Below are 17,466 nucleotides of genomic sequence, written 5' to 3' on the forward strand. Positions count from 1 at the left end.
CTTTGCTAGCACCACCCCCCCGCCCCCCAGCTGCCAGTCTCAGCCTTCACTTCGCTAGTGCCAATTCAGAAGCCCCGGTGATGTCGTGCTTACACGCTGGGCTGCTCACTGCAGGGTCGGTAGTTCAAAACCGCCAGCCGCTCCTCAGGAGAGAGATGGGCGGGCTTTCTACTCCCGTCTGGGAACCCCCTAGGGGCAGTTCCATCCTGTCCTGCAGGATGGCAGCGCTGAGCAAGGCAGTGCGTTTAGTTTATTTTCATTTATAAGAAATCATTTTATCGGGGGTGGGGGTGGGGGGCTCTTCTAGCTCTTAGAACAATCTGTACATCCACTGTTCAGGCACATGTGTACATAGGTTGCTGTCATCCTTTTCAAAGCATTTTCTTTCTACTTGAGCCCTTGGTATCAGCTCCTCTTTTGTCCCTCCCGCCCACCCTTGGGACCCCTTGATAAATGATTATTGCTCTTCAGATCTTACACCATCCGCTGGCTCCCTTCACCCACGTTTCTGTTGTTCACCCCCCTCGGGGAGATGGGGGGGTTACACATTGATGGTTGTGTGGGTTCTTTGTATTACGGTCAATCTGATTCTTTGTAGATAGTTATTTTTTTTTAAAGTTATTATTTTTATGTTTTAGATAGTTCTTGGGAAAAAAACATAATGCTCAAAGAAGCCTTAAAAAACAAAAGCAATAACCTAGTGAAGCCAAACTGGCTTGGTTTTAAGATGGCTTTGTTTCCGACTCATAGCAACCGTGTGCAAGACTGTTCATGAGACACTGCCAGGTCCTGGGCCATCCTCACGTTGTTCTCATGTTAGAAACTATTGCTGCAGCCACGTTAGAGGCTGGTTCTAGAGAGTTATCTCAGGACTACCGTTGTGGGGGGTTTCACTTGGCCTCTGTGGCTGCAGAATGTGTGGGTTCCATGAGAATCTGCAATGCTTTTCTGCATCTTCCCCCTGGTGATCAGGATTCTTCTATACGATCTTCGATCGAAATGTGGAGCTGTAGTAGTTGGGCACCATCCGGTCCTTCCGGACTCAGGGCAAAAGAGGTGGTTGTGCCTGGAGATGAAAGATCCAGAATTAAAAGCATCCAAGTCTCTTGTAAGAATTCGGTACTGGTGTATAGAGCTGAACGTGTATTAGATTTCGCTAGGGGCGAGTGAGGGGGAGAGAGGGAGGGGAAAGGAGGGCTGGCTGCTAGGGGACACTGGACAATTTGGAAACGGACAGTGGTGGTGAATGAAGACCACACACACATAATTTAAACTCACTGCCCTTGAGGAGATTCCCAGTCCTAGGACCAAGGACAAACCAAGGACAAAGTAGGATCACCCTTGCGGGTTTCTGAGGCTGTAAATCCTTACAGGAGCACAAAGCTTCATCTTCCTCCCGTGGAGCAGCTGTAGGATTTGAACCACCAACCTTGCAGTTAGCAGCCCAATACATCACCCACTGTGGCACCAGGGCCCCTGGACACGCATGCTTACTGTCACCGAATTGTGCAAACGAAGGTTAAGGAAGGGCATACGCCCCATACAGATGTAGGGCTTTGAGGTTTGTAGGAAGGAATATTCCATTAATCTTCAATTCCATTTTTCCATGAACTTCAAGTCCCCTTCCCGTCGATTCTGATTCCAGGAAAACTCCATGGGTGCAGAGTAAAGCTTTTTTTTTCTTTCTTTCTTTAATGAAAAGATCATTTCATTGGGGTCTTTTACGGGTCTTATAACAGTCCATCCATCCACTGTGTCAAGCACATCTGTACATAGGTTGCCATCATCCTTTTCAAAATATATTCTTTCTACTTGAGCCCTTGGTATCAGCTCCTCTTTTCTCCTTCTTCCCCCCTTGATAAATGATTATTAATTTTGTTTCTGACTCCGACCGCTGTCTCCTTTCCCCCATGGGGTAGAGCTTTTAATGAGGGGCTCCCTGAGTGGAACCTTCTGGAAAACCAATCTCCAGACCTGGTTTCTGAGGCAGTTCTGGGTCCTTGGGAACCACCAGCCTTTCAACCTGTTGTGGAACAAGTTCTCAGTTTGCGTCCAGGACTCCTCCCCTGCTACTTCCCAGAAAGAAGGGAAAGGGCAGGGTGGTTGCATGACGACACAATGCGAACTAGGAACCGAAAACAATGTGTTTGTCCAGAAACAAAACACAGACTCCAAAAACAAACATGCCACCGCCCAGTCCATTCCAACTCTGGCCACCCCGGGGGGCAGGGTAGAACAAGCCCCGTGGCTGCGTTTCCCAGACTGGACGCCCGACAGGAGTGGAAAGTCTCATCTGTCTCCTGCTTCCAAAGGCTCCAAAACCCAAACCAAAAAAACAGAACTCACCGCCACCGAGTTGATGATGACTCAGTGAGTCTGCCAGGCAGGGGCCACTGCCTCTGTGAGTTTCCTGGACTCAGGAGTGGAAAGCCCCGTGTTTCTCCCGAGGAGTGCCCGGGCTTTCCAGCTGCAGACCGTGGGGTTGGCAACCCAGTGCGTGACCACGGTCGCCACCAGGGCACCGCCTTCTGTAGGTTCGTGACAGACCATCAGAGAGTGCCTGTGGGGCTCGGGAGGCAGCGCCACGCTTGTCTTTGCTGAGCCCTGGCCTTCATTAGCCCCTGCAGCCACCTCCTGCTCTGCTTCTGTTCTTGATTAGCATTCTTTCCATGCTGTGTGGTCCTGAGCCCTATGGAGTCCAGGGGACCTGGGTTCAGATCCCAGCTCCTGGGACCAGTGTGGCCTCGACATTTTTTTTTTTGGCCTCGACTTTCAACCTCGTTCTCTGAGCCTCTGTTTGCCCCTATTTAAAATGGGGATAATAGTAACAAGAACTGCCTTCTCCACATACCTTATGCATCTGGCCCCCATCTTCAGCTCCAAAGGAGAAGTGTAGCCCAGAGAGGTAAAGCAACTTTCCCAATGTCACACAGCCAATAAATAGCAGTGCTGAAATTTGAACCCGGGGCCTCTGGATTCTGGTTTACAGTCTTAACCTTACCCAGGCTAAGAACTGGGAAAGAATTAAAAATGAAAGGTGGTATTAATCATTCATCCCTTTTCCTGACCCCTGCAGAGTCTGCCTGAGTCCTTGGAGCTGAGCTCCCCCAGGTCCCCTGAGGCTGACTGGGGACGGCCCCCTGGGGGTGACAGAGACCTCGTCCACCTCTCCTCAGGTGAGCATCCTGGCTCAGGTAGGGGGTCTCTGTCACCATTTCCCTACCTTACCCAGTTCTGCTCTGCCCCTCCAGGTCTGGGATCCCCAAAGATCTCCAGGGCTTCTAGCCCTGAAGTGCCCCACCGCCCTTCTCCCCCACCAGGAACCAAGGTAAGGATGTTTGGCAATCATTTCTTTTATTTTTTAAATCATTTTATTGGGGGCTCATATAACTCTTACTACAATCCATCCATCCATTCTCAAGCACATTTGGACATTTGTTGCCCTCATCATTCTCAAAACATTTGCTTTCTACTTAAGCCCTTGGGATCAGTTCCTCTTTTTTCCACTCCCTCCCCCCTTCATGAACCCTTGATAATTTATAACTTATTATTATTTTGTCATGGCTTGCAATGTTCGATTCTCCCTTCACCCACTTTTCTGTTGTCCATCCCCCAGGGAGGAGGTTATATGTAGATCTTGGTAATCAGTTTCCCCTTTCTCCCTCACCTTCCCTCTACCCTCCCGGTATCGCCACTTTCACCACTGGTCCTGAAGGGATCATCTGCTCCTGGATTCCTTGTTTCCAGTTCCTATCTGTAGTATTGTACATACTTTGGTCTAGCCAGATTTGTAAGGTAAAATTGGGATCATGATACTGGGGGTAGGGGGTGGGGGGAAGCATTTAGGAACTAGAGGAAAGTTGTTTCATTGTTGCTACATTACACCCTGACTGGCTCGTCTTCTCCCTGAGACCCTTCCATAAGGGGATGTCCAGTTGCCTACAGATGGGCTTTGGGTCCCCACACCACTCTCTCCCTCATTAACAATGATATGAGTTTTTGTTCTGATGATGCCTGATACCTGATCCCTTCAACACCTCATGATCACACAGGCTCATGTTCTTCTTCCATGTGGGCTTTGTTGCTTCTGAGCTAGATGGCCACTTGTTTACCTTCAAGTCTTTAAGACCCCAGATGCTATATCTTTTGATAGCCGGGCACCATCAGCTTTCTTCACATTTGCTTATGCACCTATTTGTCTTCAGCGATCGTTTTGGGAAGGTGAGCATCATAGAATGCCAGTTTAATAGAACAAAGCATTCTTGCATTGAGGGAGTGCTTGAGTGGAGGCTCAATATCCATCTGCTACCTTAATACTAAACCTATAAATATATGCACATAGATCTATTTCCCCATCCTCAAATAGACTCTAAAAATGCCTTTTGCCTCCTAGTTCTTTCCTCTATTTCCTTTTACGTTCCTCTTGTCCCACTATCATGCTCAACCTTCATTTGGGTTTCAGCAATTCCTCTCATTGCCCTTGATCAGTTCCTACCAGGCCTCTTACACCCTCCTTGCCACTGATTTTGGATCACTTGTTGTTCCCTTATCCCTGGGTTGGTTAACACTACTTTCTTTTCCTCACCTCCCCCTCTCCCATGTCCCCTAGGAACCATTGGTCCCTTAATTTTTGCCTCTAGATTGTTTATCCAGCCTATCTTATCTAGATAGACCTGCAGAGATAATAAAATGCACAAAAATAAAAAGACAGAGCAAGACAAATTGACAAAACAAAACAATGACAACAAAAACAAAAAAAAAACAAGAAAAGGCGGGAGAGCAGGGCATGAGGGGAAAAAACGAGGAGCTGATGCCAAGGGCTCAAGTAGAAGGCAGGTGTTTAGAGAATGATGATGGCAACATATGTACGAATGTGCTTGACACAATTGATGTATGGATGGATTGTCATAAGAGTTGTATGAGCCCCTAATAAAATTATTTAAAAAAAACCCAAACTTTAAAGAATTCTCTTGTAGCATATGAACCCAATGCCTTACATACATCATTTACTTTCTGTCCAACGTCTCCCTTCACTCACTTTTCTGTTGTCCGTCTCCCAGGGAGGAGGTTCTATGTAGATCCTTGTAATCAATCGGTTACCCCTTCCTTTTTTCTTTTATAAAAATCATTTTACTGCGGGAGGATCAGGTTTTACTTATGAAACAGACATAAAAACAGCCAGGGAAGGGGCTTTGGGATGTCTGGGGAGCCCCGCGGGGTTTTCCAAAAACGTGTTGTAGGCAGATGGAACCTTCACTTTAAAGGCTCAAAGTCAGCACAGTGCTTGAATGGTGGGAGAGGCAGCGAGGAGGCCAGGGTGGCTGGAGCCCGCGTTGTTGGTGTGTGTGTGTGTGTGTGTGTGTGTGATGAGGCCTTTGCAGTCACTTGGTCCGGTGTGTGTGTGTGTGTGTGTGTGTGCATGTGTGTGTGACACCAGACCTTTGCGGTCACTTGGTCCGGAGGTGGGAGCCACCGCTGAGAAGGGACAAAAGTGACCACAGGTCTCTTTCGTGTTAAAAAGCAGGAGCGCTCGCCGTCTGGCGGCCGCGCGGGGAACTGACTGCAGGGCGCGGGCTGAGGCAGACGGGCTTAATTACAGGAGAAACGGAAGATGCGCTGGCTACACCCGCGGTTAAGCCCGTAGAGATGCCCAGGGACAGAGTTGAAAGTCTCCAGCTGCTGTTCTGGAGGAAGACGTGCCAGTCTGCTTCGGGAAGGACTGATTGTTCTTGTTTGGTACCCTGGAGTGGCTTCCCGCCCAAAGCAGCCCCAATGGAGCAAAACACGGCCTGGTTCTGAGCGATCCTGCGGAGCCCGGGGCCGAAGCCGCTATGCCCAAATCCGTCTTGTGCAGGGCCAACTTCCTTTTTCACGGACTCACTCCTTCACCAAGCACGGTGTCCTCCTCCAGGGACCGACTGGCCTCTCCCGACAACAAGTCTCCCCATTCTTGCCCTCCATGGAATGTTCTGGTTGTAATTCTTGACATGCTGCTGGGTGAAAGGGAAAGGCAGCACAAGAGGAAGGCTCCCACCCAGATGGATTCCTACAGCCGTTTGAACATGACTGCCGCGGCTGCAACAAGGGGCTCAGATACGGTGCATTCCACGATGCTCACCTTCCCAACATGATCGCTGAAGACAAATGGGCGCACAAGCAAATGTGGCGAAGAAAGTGGATGGTGCCCGGCTATCAAAGGATACAGCACCTAGGGTCTTAAAGGTTTGAAGGTAAACAAGTGGTCATCTAGCTGAGAAGCAACAAAGCCCACATGGAAGAAGCACACCAGCCTGTGTGATCATGAGGTGCTGAAAGGATCAGGCATCAAAAAACAACAAATCAAATCATTGTGAATGAGGGGGAGTGCAGATTGGGGACCCAAGACCCATCTTTAGGCAGCTGGACATCCCCTTACAGAAGGGTCTTGGGGAGGAGAAGAGCCAGTCAGGGTGCAGTGTAGCAAAGATGAAAGATACAACTTTACTCTAGTTCCTAAATGCTTCCTTCCTCCCCCACTCCCCACTATTATGATCCCAATTCTACCTTACAAATCTGGCTAGGTCTGAGGATATACACTGGTACAGATAAGAACCAGAAACACAGGGAATCCAGGACAGATGATCCCTTCAGGACCAGCGGTGACAGTGGCGATACCGGGAGGGTGGAGGGAAGGTGGGGTAGAAACAGTGAGCTAATTATAAGATCTACATATAACCTCCTCCCTGGGGGATGGACAACAGAAAAGTGGGTGAAGGGCGACATCGGACAGTCTAAGATATGACAAAATAATAATTTATAAATTATTAAGGGTTCATGAGGGAGGGAGGAATGGGGAGGGAGGGGGAAAAATGAGGAACTGATGCCAAGGACTCAAGTAGAAAGCAAATGTTTTGAGAATGATGATGGCAACAAATGTACAAATGTGCTTGATATACAATGGATGGATGGATGGATGGATGGATGGATGGATGGATGGATGGATGGATGGATGGATGGATGGGTTGTGATAAGAGTTGTATGAGCCCCCAATAAAATGATTTTTTTTAAAAGGCACAGTGAAGATGTGTAGGACCGGGCAGTGTTTCATGATGTTCTACACAGGACTGCCATGGGGTGGAACTGATCCCCTGGCACCTAACAATGACAGTAACTGCAGAACTCAATGAAACAGAAGTGGTACTTGATCTTTTTTATTATTATTATTTTTAATTATAAAGAAATCATTTTACCGGGGGCTCTTATAACAATCCATACATCACTTGTATCAAATACATTTGTACATATGTCATCATCATTTTCAAAGTATTGTCTTTCTACTTTAGACCTTGGTATCAGCTCATTTCCCCTCCCTCCTCCTCCTTCCGCTCTCATGGACCCCTGATAAATTATAAATTATTTTTTAAACAATTTATTAGGGGCTCATACAACTCTTATCACAGTCCATACATACATACATCAATTGTATAAAGCGCATCTGTACATTCTTTGCCCCAATCATTCTCAAAGCATTTGCTCTCCACTTAAGCCCTTTGCATAAGGTTAAATTATTATTTTTACAGCTTACACCATCCATTGTCTCCCTCTGCCCACGCTTCTGTGTTTGTCCACTTGAGGTGTGTGTGTGTGTGATACGTCGTTCATTATAGTCTCTTCCCGTTTCTGCCCCTTCTCCCCCCACCTTTCCCCCGCCCTCCTTGTATTGATACTCCCATTACTGAGAGGCTGATCTGTCCTGGATCCTGTGTGTCCAGAGCTCTTATCTGTACCAGTGCACATGTTCCCGTCTAGCTGGATTTGTAAGGTAGAGCTGGGACCATGATAGTTGGGGGTGGGGGTGGGAGAAAGCATTAAAGAACTAGAGGAATGTTCTGTGTTCTCTCTGGGCTGCGCTGCCCCATGGCTGTCTCCTTCTTTCCTTGCGACCCTTCTGTGAGGGGATGTCCGTCCAGTTGTCCACAGTTGGGCTTTGGGTCTCCACTCGGACCTTGGACTTTGTTCATTCCAGCCTGTTCATTCCACCATGGTGCTAAGCTGGAGTGGGGCCAGGGCACTTTTTCTTTTATTTCTGCCAAAGGCCATGTGGATATTTGTAACTTCATTGGAGGGCAATACAAAATTAGCAACTTAAAACTCAGCCTGCTCTCGCTGGTCAAACCATGGATTTAACTCATTCCTAATAGGATGACTGGGAGCCCTGGCCGCATAGGGGTTACAGGTTGGGGTGCTAACCACCACGTCAACAGTTCAAATCCACCAGTCCCTCCTGGGTGTGGGGAGAGGCTGTCTACTCCCTTAAAGCCTAGAAAACCCACAGGGGCTGTTTTACCCTGTCCTATGGGGTCACTGAGTTGGCACACCCAGGCGAAGCCCTGACAACTGTGGGCAGAGCTTCCCACATGCCAGTCACAGCTCAGAAAGGACTCAGAGGAGACCGAATCTCTCGGGAGACTCAGGGTGGATTTGGGGCTTCTGCTGTAAATTGGAGCCCCTCTGCAAACCTAATTCAGAAACAACACCTGAAAACTCACCGCCATCAAGTCGATGCCGGCTCATGGCGACCCTGTCGGGCAGGGTGGCACTGCCCCTTGTGAGTTTCGGAGACTGAACTCCGCAAGGATCGTAGACAGCCGCATCTTTGGGGACCTTGTCGTTAGCAGTCTGACGTGTACACGCAACGCCACCAGGTTTGCACATTCTGCAGACCCAGGGCTCAGAATGAACGTTCAGGGTGCTTAGGGTCCCGGAAGGTCTGAATGTGCGGAGTCTGTTTGGGTGCTCGGCGACCACTCTGGGACCCCGTGGGGGAACAAGGCTTTGGGAACATGGGGGGCCCGCGGCTGAGGCCCGCAATGCTCCTCTCTGCAGGCCCCTCCGCCCCGGCCCCGGATGAGCGCCCAGGAGCAGCTGGAACGCATGCGCAGACACCAGGAGTGGGCCAGGCCGCTCCTCCCCAGCGCCTCCCCCAGGCTCCTCCCCCTGGGCCGGACCCTGCCCCCCGCGCGACGCCAGCCCGACGCGGAGCCCAGGGTGAGGAGCAGAGGGTGGGGGTGGGAAGGGGGGGGCGGGCGATGACGCGAGTCTGAGCCTCAATCCGCCTCTCCGTAAAGTGGGGTGCTCGCTACCAACCCCTCATCCGGACCTCGGTTCCCAGAGTCGCCCCAGACGTGTGGCTGGGAGGTGGGTGGAGTCTGCATCTTGCTCCACCCCCTCTGGGGCGTGGCCTCTGGAGCGCCGCCCCGCCCCTCCAATCACTGATCGCTGAGGCCCCGCCCCTCCATTCTTTCTGGGAGATTGTTAGGTTTGGACGCATAGGGCCTCCATGTACAAGGGTACCAAACCCCACCCGGTCCTGTACCTGCCTCACAGGTATGGTCCTGTCTGAATCCTTCGTCGCAGCCCGCCATGTCTATCTACTTTAGGATTTTCCTCTTTTGTTTTTTTGGGGGCCTGTTCTTTTATCAAGCACGGTGCCCTTCTCCAGGGACTGGTTCCTCACGCTAACATGTGAGATGGATGAAGTCTCACCCTCCTGGCCGCTAAGGAGCCTGCTGGCTGTAGGAGGTGACGGAAGATACCCTGGTTGGGTTAGGCCCACCTTAGTCCTCCCAGTCCCCTCTTGGTTTTTCAATGCTTTAGAGGTCTTGTGCAGCAGAACGACCCAATGCAATGCCATCACTTGATTTCCCCAAGGCTGAAATACCAGTGACAACTTCTAGTAGTACAGCAACACGGGAGCCACCTCGTCTGACACATGGACACACCAATGGTGGTCTACCGGGAGGTAGAGACGAGTTATGGGGGCAACGGTGATTCCAGGGTAGTGAAATTCCCACCTTTCTTTTGGGACACAGGGGTCCAGGTCCCCTTGACGTTGACCCTTATCAAGTCCTGCACCCCAGTAGCCACCGCGCGCCCATCAGTGAAGACTTGCGTGTTTGTCTGATGCTGAGCAGGCTTCAGCGGAGGCTTCCAGACTAACAAACACGAGGAAGAAAGGCCTGGCAGTCTATTCCCAAAAGCCACTCAACGAAAACTCTGGTTCATAGCAGGTTGAGCTGGCTCCATGGTAGCTACCATCAATAGACATATGATAAAACCCACCGTGGTGGTGAGTCGATTCTGATTTCTAGTGGCCCTGTAGGAGAACTGTCTATTTCAAATCATAGCAACTCTATAGGCAGGACCGGGTAGAACTGCCCTTGTGGATTTCCGAGACCGTATCTCAGTACAGGAGTTAAAGCCTTGTCTTTCTCCCTGGAGGGGCTGGTGGTTTAAAACTGTTCAACTTGCAGTGGGTAACCACCAGGCCACTGGGGCTCAGTGGAAGCAGACATGGCCTTACCGTTCTCCTGAGGCAGGGCGAGGGGGTTCCAACTGCCATCCGGGCTCCTTGGTACATGATGCCAAGCCCAAACCAAACCCACTGCCATTGAGTTACTGCCAATTCCTAGGCAGGGCTTCCCCGCCTGTAAATCTTTTGGAGAGCAGACAGGCCCGTCCGTTCTCCCTCAGAGAGGCTGGTGGCTTTGAACCCCTGACCATGCTGTTAACCGGGTTGGAATGTTTGTGCCATCAGCGGAACAGGAAATGCACAACTCTGGGTCTAAGTGGTGTGTGTGTGTGGGGGGGGGTGACAAACAGGACAGCTCATCGTTCTTGAAACAAAAGGCGGAAATCTGGAGGGCCGGCGTCCTGACGCTGCCTCCAGTGATTCAGAGGCTGATCAAAGTCACGAGAGGCCTGTCATTTCCTAGAATCGGGGGCGGAGGAAGCCGAGGGAGTTTTTTTTAACCTTCCATGCTTTTATCCTGGAGCTCGTAGGGGTCAGGTAAGAGGTTTTCTACTCCTGTAGAGCGTCACAGTCTCAGACACCAACAGGGGCAGTTCTAGCCTTCCCTAGGGCTGCTGTGACTTGGAATCCACTTGAGGATTGGTGTAGCAGTGCGTTGGGCTGCTAACCCTAAGGTCAACAGTTTGAAACCACCAGCAGAGAGACCAGGCTTTCTCCTTCCATAAACTGTTACAGTGTTGCAGATCCACAGAGGCGGTTCGACCCTGCCCTATAGGCTCGCTGAGAATCAGAATAGACTCCATGGTAGTGAGTTTTGAGCGCAGGGCCCCTAACTGAAGTCTGTCCACAGCGTGTGTCTGTGTGTTTTCTGAGCCCCTTTCGCATCACGCCAATCCTAACACCGGATTCCTCCCCAGCCTGCTCTAGATGCCTTGGGACACCTGGGGACTGCGAAGTGGCTCCGAAGCTCCGGGTCCTGGAGTAGGTGAGGAGGGCGGACCTGGGGGCAGGAAGGGCGATATGCCAAAGGGGAGGGGAGTGGCATTCCGACGAAAGACTTCCGGATACTGAATATTTACAGGATCTTGGTTACTGGGCACGTGAAACAAAAAATCAGAAAGCCGGAGACTTGCAGTGTGAACTGCACTTTCCAGGGGTTAATGCCCCCTGTGGATCACCATACTCCGCCCCTCCTTTGCGGAGATGGGGGTGGCTATAACTACAAATTCCATGATGCACGTTGGCTTCTGTGAGACACCCTTGTTTGGGGTCCCTTAGAGCCACGTGCTTAGGACTACAAGTCCCAGAAGGACTAGCGCGGCCTTTAGGTCTCACTGTACAGGTGTACAACCCCCCTCACCCCCTCCCTTCTAGTCCAAGGAATACTACACCTTATTTGCCCACATCTGATGGTCACCGGGAGCGGGTCCTCAGCCTCTCCCAAGCTCTGGCTACAGAGGCCTCACAATGGCACCGGATGATGACAGGTGAGCGAGTGGGGGGCTCTGGAAGTGTCGAATTCTAAAACCCAGTGAGAAGCCTGGGAACAGCTGGGGATCCTTTGTTTTTTTATGCGTAATGAGAGGGGCGGGGCTCAGAAAGTTAAGGTCCCAGGTCAGAGGAAAGTGGGGGGCGGGGCTTAATAATTTGGGCGGAGGGGCACCGAGGGTGGGGATCAGCCTCTGGGTATGAAGGAGGAGGGGTCTGAGGTCCTTATTCCTAGGTCTAAGAAGCTGGGGTTAGGACCCCTTGGTCTGAAGAAAGACTGCGGGAGGAGTAGGTTGGAAATTAGAACCCCTGGATCTGAGGGAGGAGGCTGGCGGGGGGAGGGGTGCAGAGGGGGAGGGGTCAGCACCATAGGACAGACCGGTTCTTCCGACGTGCAGCTTGTCATTCTCACTGCTCACGCATCTTCTCCAGGTGGATATTCGGATGCCCGAGGAGAGCCCCTCCCCCCTCCCCCTCCGCCCCCACCGGACCCCACACCCCGAGCGGTCTCTCCCCCAAGATCTCCGGTGGCCAATTCCCACTCGGGGGCTTCCTCCAGCCTGAGTAGTGGGCGTGGCAGAGGCTCCGCCCCCTGGGAGTCCACGTGGGAGCCTGGCACCGCCCCTCCCGCCCTGTCTCCGGCCGAGGGGGCGTGGCCCTTACGAGTTACGCTACTGCAGTCCAGCTTCTGATCCGCCCAAATGTATCAACCAAAGTGTGGGGTGGGGCCTAGAGGTACCGCCTGCAGATCTTGAGCCAATCAAGGCGCCTGGGGCGTGGCCCGAGGGCGGGGGGGGGGGGGTTCTTCCACGCCTGGGAGAGACCCCGGTTTCCACAGCGAAAATTTGATTTTCCCAACACTGTCCAAGCTTGAATTAAAACTTTGAACTTTTAGTGAACAGATTGTTTGTTCTTCCCGATCTGTTTGGAGTTGCAACATTGGGGTGTCTCCTGGAGCAGAGCTGGAGTCCCAGAATGCGGGCCTGGGGCTGGGGGGAAGACAACTGGCCTCCTTGATCAGATGAAGGAACTGGCCCAATTCGTGGGTCTGAGGGATGAGGAGTTGGGGGTGTCTCGAATACGGATTCTGTGGTTGGAGGGGAGACTTGGAACCAGAACTCCTGGGTCTCAGGGACTCAGGGGTCTGAGGGAGGAAGGGATGGGGACTTGGATTCCTGGGTCTGAGATCCATTGGAGGGCTGAGTACCAAGATTTCTGAATGAGGGACGTGGGGACTGGGATTTGACACCTGGATTCCTACTTGGGAAGGAGGAGGGCCCTGGCTCTTGGGTCTGAAGGTGGAAGGGGCTGGGTTGGAATTTACAGGCCCAAGACCTCCCCAGCTCCGCCTTTGGGGCGGGTCCTTGGAACCCAGCCTCGATTGAGAAATTGATCCGACGGCCTTAGAGGACCTTACAAGTGTGCACAAGTCTGGCCCGGGGAGTTTGTAGAGCGAGAGAGGACAGGTCGGAGCAGGATGGCCACGCGGACACGCTACGCTGGGAAGGTGGTGGTGGTGACCGGGGGCGGGCGCGGCATCGGAGCGGGGATCGTGCGCGCCTTCGGTGAGTATGTCTCTGGGCGCTCGGGTTTGGGGAGACGCGAGGGGACTAATAGGGGCTGGGAGGCAGCGATTCCAACACTGAAGGGACAGCTCTTGTAAAAATCCGATCGCCACACCAAGATGGGCTTTTGAATGACACCCTGGAGCTTGGGGTTGTTGAGATCTGGGCTGCGTCTAGAGGCAGTTCGTCTCTTTCGTTGCCTTGCCCGGGTTAGGGCTGGTTTGGGGCATGGGTCTCTTGCGGGTTTGGGGGTGATTCCGGAGGGTGGGGACGAGGGCCCCGGGCGCCCATGGCAGGCTCCAGCAGGGGCCGAGCAGCGGAGACAGCTGGGCCTCTGCCCTTTGCCCCGGGAACCCTAAAGAGACGTGCGCAATACGAGGTGACCTCGGGGCGGCCCGGCCCTCCTCCGGGTGTCCGCCAGCGGGCAGCGTTGTGCCCGGGTAACCTATTCTCCCTTTGATCTTCTCAGTGGACAGCGGGGCGCAGGTGGTTATCTGTGACAAGGAAGGTGAGTGAGGACCCCCCTGCTTTTGCTCCAACCCCTCCTGCAGACCCCGGAGTCTCAGCCCCAGCCCTTCCCCACCTCACACCCAGGAGCCCGGTCCCCCCCTCCCCCCACCAGTTCCATTCCCGGGTCTTTCTCTCCCTGCAGAGAGTGGGGGCCGCGTCCTGGAGAAAGAACTTCCTGGTACCCTTTTCATCCTCAGTGATGTGACTAAGGAGGAAGATATGAAGGTGAGCATTTTTTTGTGTCCGGGAGAGGGGGGAACCCCATTCTAAGTGTCACCACCCCTTCTTTCTTCTCCCCTTGGGCTCCTTCCCCCGCCCCCTCCCATGCTGGACACTCTTTCTTTCCCCCCTCTCTTTGGTTACATGGGACCCAAAGGGATCAGACTATGCATTTCCCCTAAATATACTCCCTGGGCCAGGGACATGCCTCCCTACCCCACACCCCGCCAGGAAATGGTCTCTTCCCTTCCACTTCCACTTCCACTAGCCTCTTTTTTACTTTTTTCCATTCGATTTGTCGATGATTCAAAAAAGCTTCCTTTCTGTTTAATTCAGCTTTCTGACTCCCACACGTTCACAACCATTTTTTCAGCTCCTTGATAAGAAAAGCATGCTTGGTCCTGTCTCGGACACATTTAGCACACAGGGACGCACCCTAGGCCCTGCTGGTCCTGTTTGTTTGGTTTGGGGCCTCATGAGAACGTTGGGTCTCACAGCACGGACTCCTCGAAGTCGGCCTGGGCACAGGCCACATGCAGATTGGGGCCCTTTGTAGAAAGGTAAACATTCCTACCACCAGGGGTTCAGGATCACCTCGGTTTGTTAGAACCTGTATGTAGGGCAGTCTATGCTGGAAAGTCAGACGCCAAACCATGTTGAATGCCTCTACACAGCGTCCCCGGAGGAGGAACCCACTAGGCCTTTATCACACCTGTCACATGGATTCCGTGACTGACTTCCTCCAAGTGGGGCTCCCTAATAGCTCCCCTCCAATGCTGGGTTTCTAGCTTTTCTCCCCCCCCCCCCCCCCCCCGCAACAGTTTTATTGGCATGCAATTGACATAGCCTACAATTGAGTAAGTTCAATCCTTCAATCATTTCAAGGGGGAACTGGACAATCACTACCACATCTATCTTAGAGCATCCCGTGACACTCCCCTACACACACACACACACACACACACACACACGGCTAAATCGCCTTCAATATGAGTCCTGTGATCACGGTCCATTCTAGTGATCCCTTCCCCTTCCATCGTTTCTTTTTCGTCAGCATCTCTTAGGTTTCTGTTTCCAACCAGAGACTCCCCTCCCATTTCTGGCTCTCTGTCCCCATGCCCCACTCTGGCTCTCTATATCCTTCTCATTGCACCTCCGAAACAGCCCTGCGGTGAGCCCCTCACCACCCTGCGATCTCTGCCCCCTCACCTCCCATGCCTGGTGATTTGGGGGTGGGTGGTGCTGTCCCATCTCCCTCTAGCTCCCCCACTGCTGTGGCTGAGAGGACAGCCCCCACCAGCCCACCCCCACCCCCACCACAGGTTCCCAATCAGTTGTTATCTTCTCCCCAGGTCCTGGTCTCCGAGACCTTGCGCCGTTTCGGCCGTCTGGATTGTGTGGTCAACAACGCTGGCTACCGTGAGTTGTGGACCCCACCCAGGGCCTCCTGTCCCTCCTCCTCCTGCAACTCGCCACACCCCTCATCTTGCACTCCCTCTCTGGGCCCCCTTGAATGGCCCTTCCGTCTTAACTCCTTCGTGCTGCCATATGCCCTTGTCTGGTATCTTTGTCTCTCTGTGCCTCAGTTTACACATATCTCAAATGAGGTCAACCCAAGGTTCAGGGGTAGGATGCTCCCTTCCAGGAAGGACAAGACCCAAGCCCGATCCCCACCCCATGCACCACCTGTGCAGCCACCACCCATTTGTCCCTGGAGGCTGGGAGGCTGAGTCAGGTGGCCGTGGGGCACCCAGGTTAAGAGAGACTGGGAAGAAAAGCCTGGCTATCTATTTGTGAAAACCAGCCGTCATCCATTGCTGTTAATGAGTCTCATTTGGGACCACACATTTTTGAGTGCGTGTGAGGTTGGACATTGAATAAGGAGGGGGGGTGCAATGCCTTTCAACTGTGCTGGGGAAGAATCTCAGCAGCACCATGGACTGCTCAAGGACAAACAAAGCGTCTTGGCAGAATGCCTCTCAGAGGCTCTTTTGAGGAGGCTGGTGAGACTTGTCTTACATATTTTGACATGCTCTCAGGAGAGACCAGGCCCCGGAGAAGGCATCCATGGTGTTTGGGACAGGAGAGGGACAGGGAAAGAGAGGAAGGACCCTCTACCAGATGGATGCACACAGTGGCACCTACCATGGCGGACAAACCGTTGTAAGACCCTCTTTTGGAAGTCTCAACTGTTCATGATCCTGAAATCGATCGCCAACCCTGCCCTTCCCGGATTTCCAAGGAGCTCTCTCTGGGCCCCTGGCCTCTCTGGTCTCTGGGACTTCACAGAGTGGACATGAAGTAGTCAAGATGGCCTTGGCCTTGGACTCACATTAAAGGCTTAGGATGAAGTCAGTGCTCTTTCAGGGGTGTCCTGGCTTCTAGGCACTCATCAGCCCCCCCCCTTGATTTGCCCATCTCCCATCTTGTCTGTTGTTCTGACCCCCCCTCTTTTTATCTCCTTGCCTTCTGAACATCCTTCTGTGAGGTGCCCTCAAGGCGAACTCATAGGAACCTTGAGGACATCAGACACCATCCTGATCATCCTCAGAGACAAGATACAGGGCAAGACCTTTAATTAAAGGATTTATTGAGGGAGGCGAAGGAACCTGAGATCAAAGGAAATGAAGTGAAAGGAATTTAGGTTAGCCAGGTAAAAAAAGATTAGAACCTGCCCTTAGTCTCAGAGTTTCCCCCAGGCTGTGTGCTGCTTGCTAGCAGTCAGCTGTTAGAAGCTCTCTCTCTCCCTGAAGGTAGCATCAGGGTAGTGGATGGTTTCCTTGAAGGAGAGCCCAGAGACAAGGTGTAGCCCACTCCAGGAGGACCCAGGTTAGGCTGCCATCTTGAATCTAGGATGTGCCCATCTTGTCCCATGCGTCCCTCTAGTACCTTCCCTTCCTATTGTGGGTACACCCCGAGATCCTCCCCTTCCCATTGCTTGTATTGCCTATGGCACAACCCCTTCCTGTTACGTAGGTGGTTACCTGTATCAGGGGAGCTTGCATGCCTCCCCGGTGTCCCCTAAGTATATATAAGCTGTGATTGAAAATATACTCTCACCTCTTCCGTCTGCACGGACCTGGCTGCTGAACTCGTGGGCGTCCCAGAGGTGAGCATGCTACCATGAAATGTGCCTGACACCTTTATGTTACCTTCTCTCCTACCTCTCCTCTTCTCTGTGACTTTACTATCATCTTTGTAGATTATCACCGTACAGTTGAGTCCACAGACCGCATGATTTTTAGAGGCTGGTTTACTCTAACATAATGCTAGAGAACTAGCTAACTTAAAAGGAATCAAGACCATGAAAACCTCTATCACATCAAGGAAGAGACAAGTAGGTAATACTAATAAACCACAACAGCGGTGAGGAAAGAGTTAAATAGTCGGGGG

General features: G+C 52.2%; 2 protein-coding genes across 4 annotated transcripts in view; both read left to right on the forward strand.

Annotated features, from left to right (window-relative positions):
* Positions 1-12,678, forward strand: part of PLEKHA4 (pleckstrin homology domain containing A4) — a 33,830-nt gene extending 21,152 nt beyond the window's left edge. For all 3 annotated transcript variants that reach the window (XM_075537121.1, XM_075537122.1, XM_075537123.1), the window contains 6 exons: positions 3,077-3,176; positions 3,252-3,328; positions 8,866-9,027; positions 11,209-11,276; positions 11,666-11,778; positions 12,212-12,678. In XM_075537121.1, the coding sequence (XP_075393236.1) occupies positions 3,077-3,176; positions 3,252-3,328; positions 8,866-9,027; positions 11,209-11,276; positions 11,666-11,778; positions 12,212-12,471 (780 nt within the window). In that variant the 3' untranslated portion in view covers positions 12,472-12,678. The remainder of the gene's footprint in view (positions 1-3,076; positions 3,177-3,251; positions 3,329-8,865; positions 9,028-11,208; positions 11,277-11,665; positions 11,779-12,211) is intronic.
* Positions 12,679-13,256: 578 nt separating this feature from the next.
* The window catches only part of HSD17B14 (hydroxysteroid 17-beta dehydrogenase 14), a 28,711-nt gene continuing 24,501 nt past the window's right edge, over positions 13,257-17,466 (forward strand). The window contains exons 1-4 of the mRNA XM_075537093.1: positions 13,257-13,344; positions 13,814-13,852; positions 13,997-14,079; positions 15,426-15,492. Of these exons, the coding sequence (XP_075393208.1) occupies positions 13,257-13,344; positions 13,814-13,852; positions 13,997-14,079; positions 15,426-15,492 (277 nt within the window). The remainder of the gene's footprint in view (positions 13,345-13,813; positions 13,853-13,996; positions 14,080-15,425; positions 15,493-17,466) is intronic.

Source organism: Tenrec ecaudatus, chromosome 18 (assembly GCF_050624435.1).
Source record: "Tenrec ecaudatus isolate mTenEca1 chromosome 18, mTenEca1.hap1, whole genome shotgun sequence".
Lineage (NCBI taxonomy): Eukaryota > Metazoa > Chordata > Mammalia > Afrosoricida > Tenrecidae > Tenrec > Tenrec ecaudatus.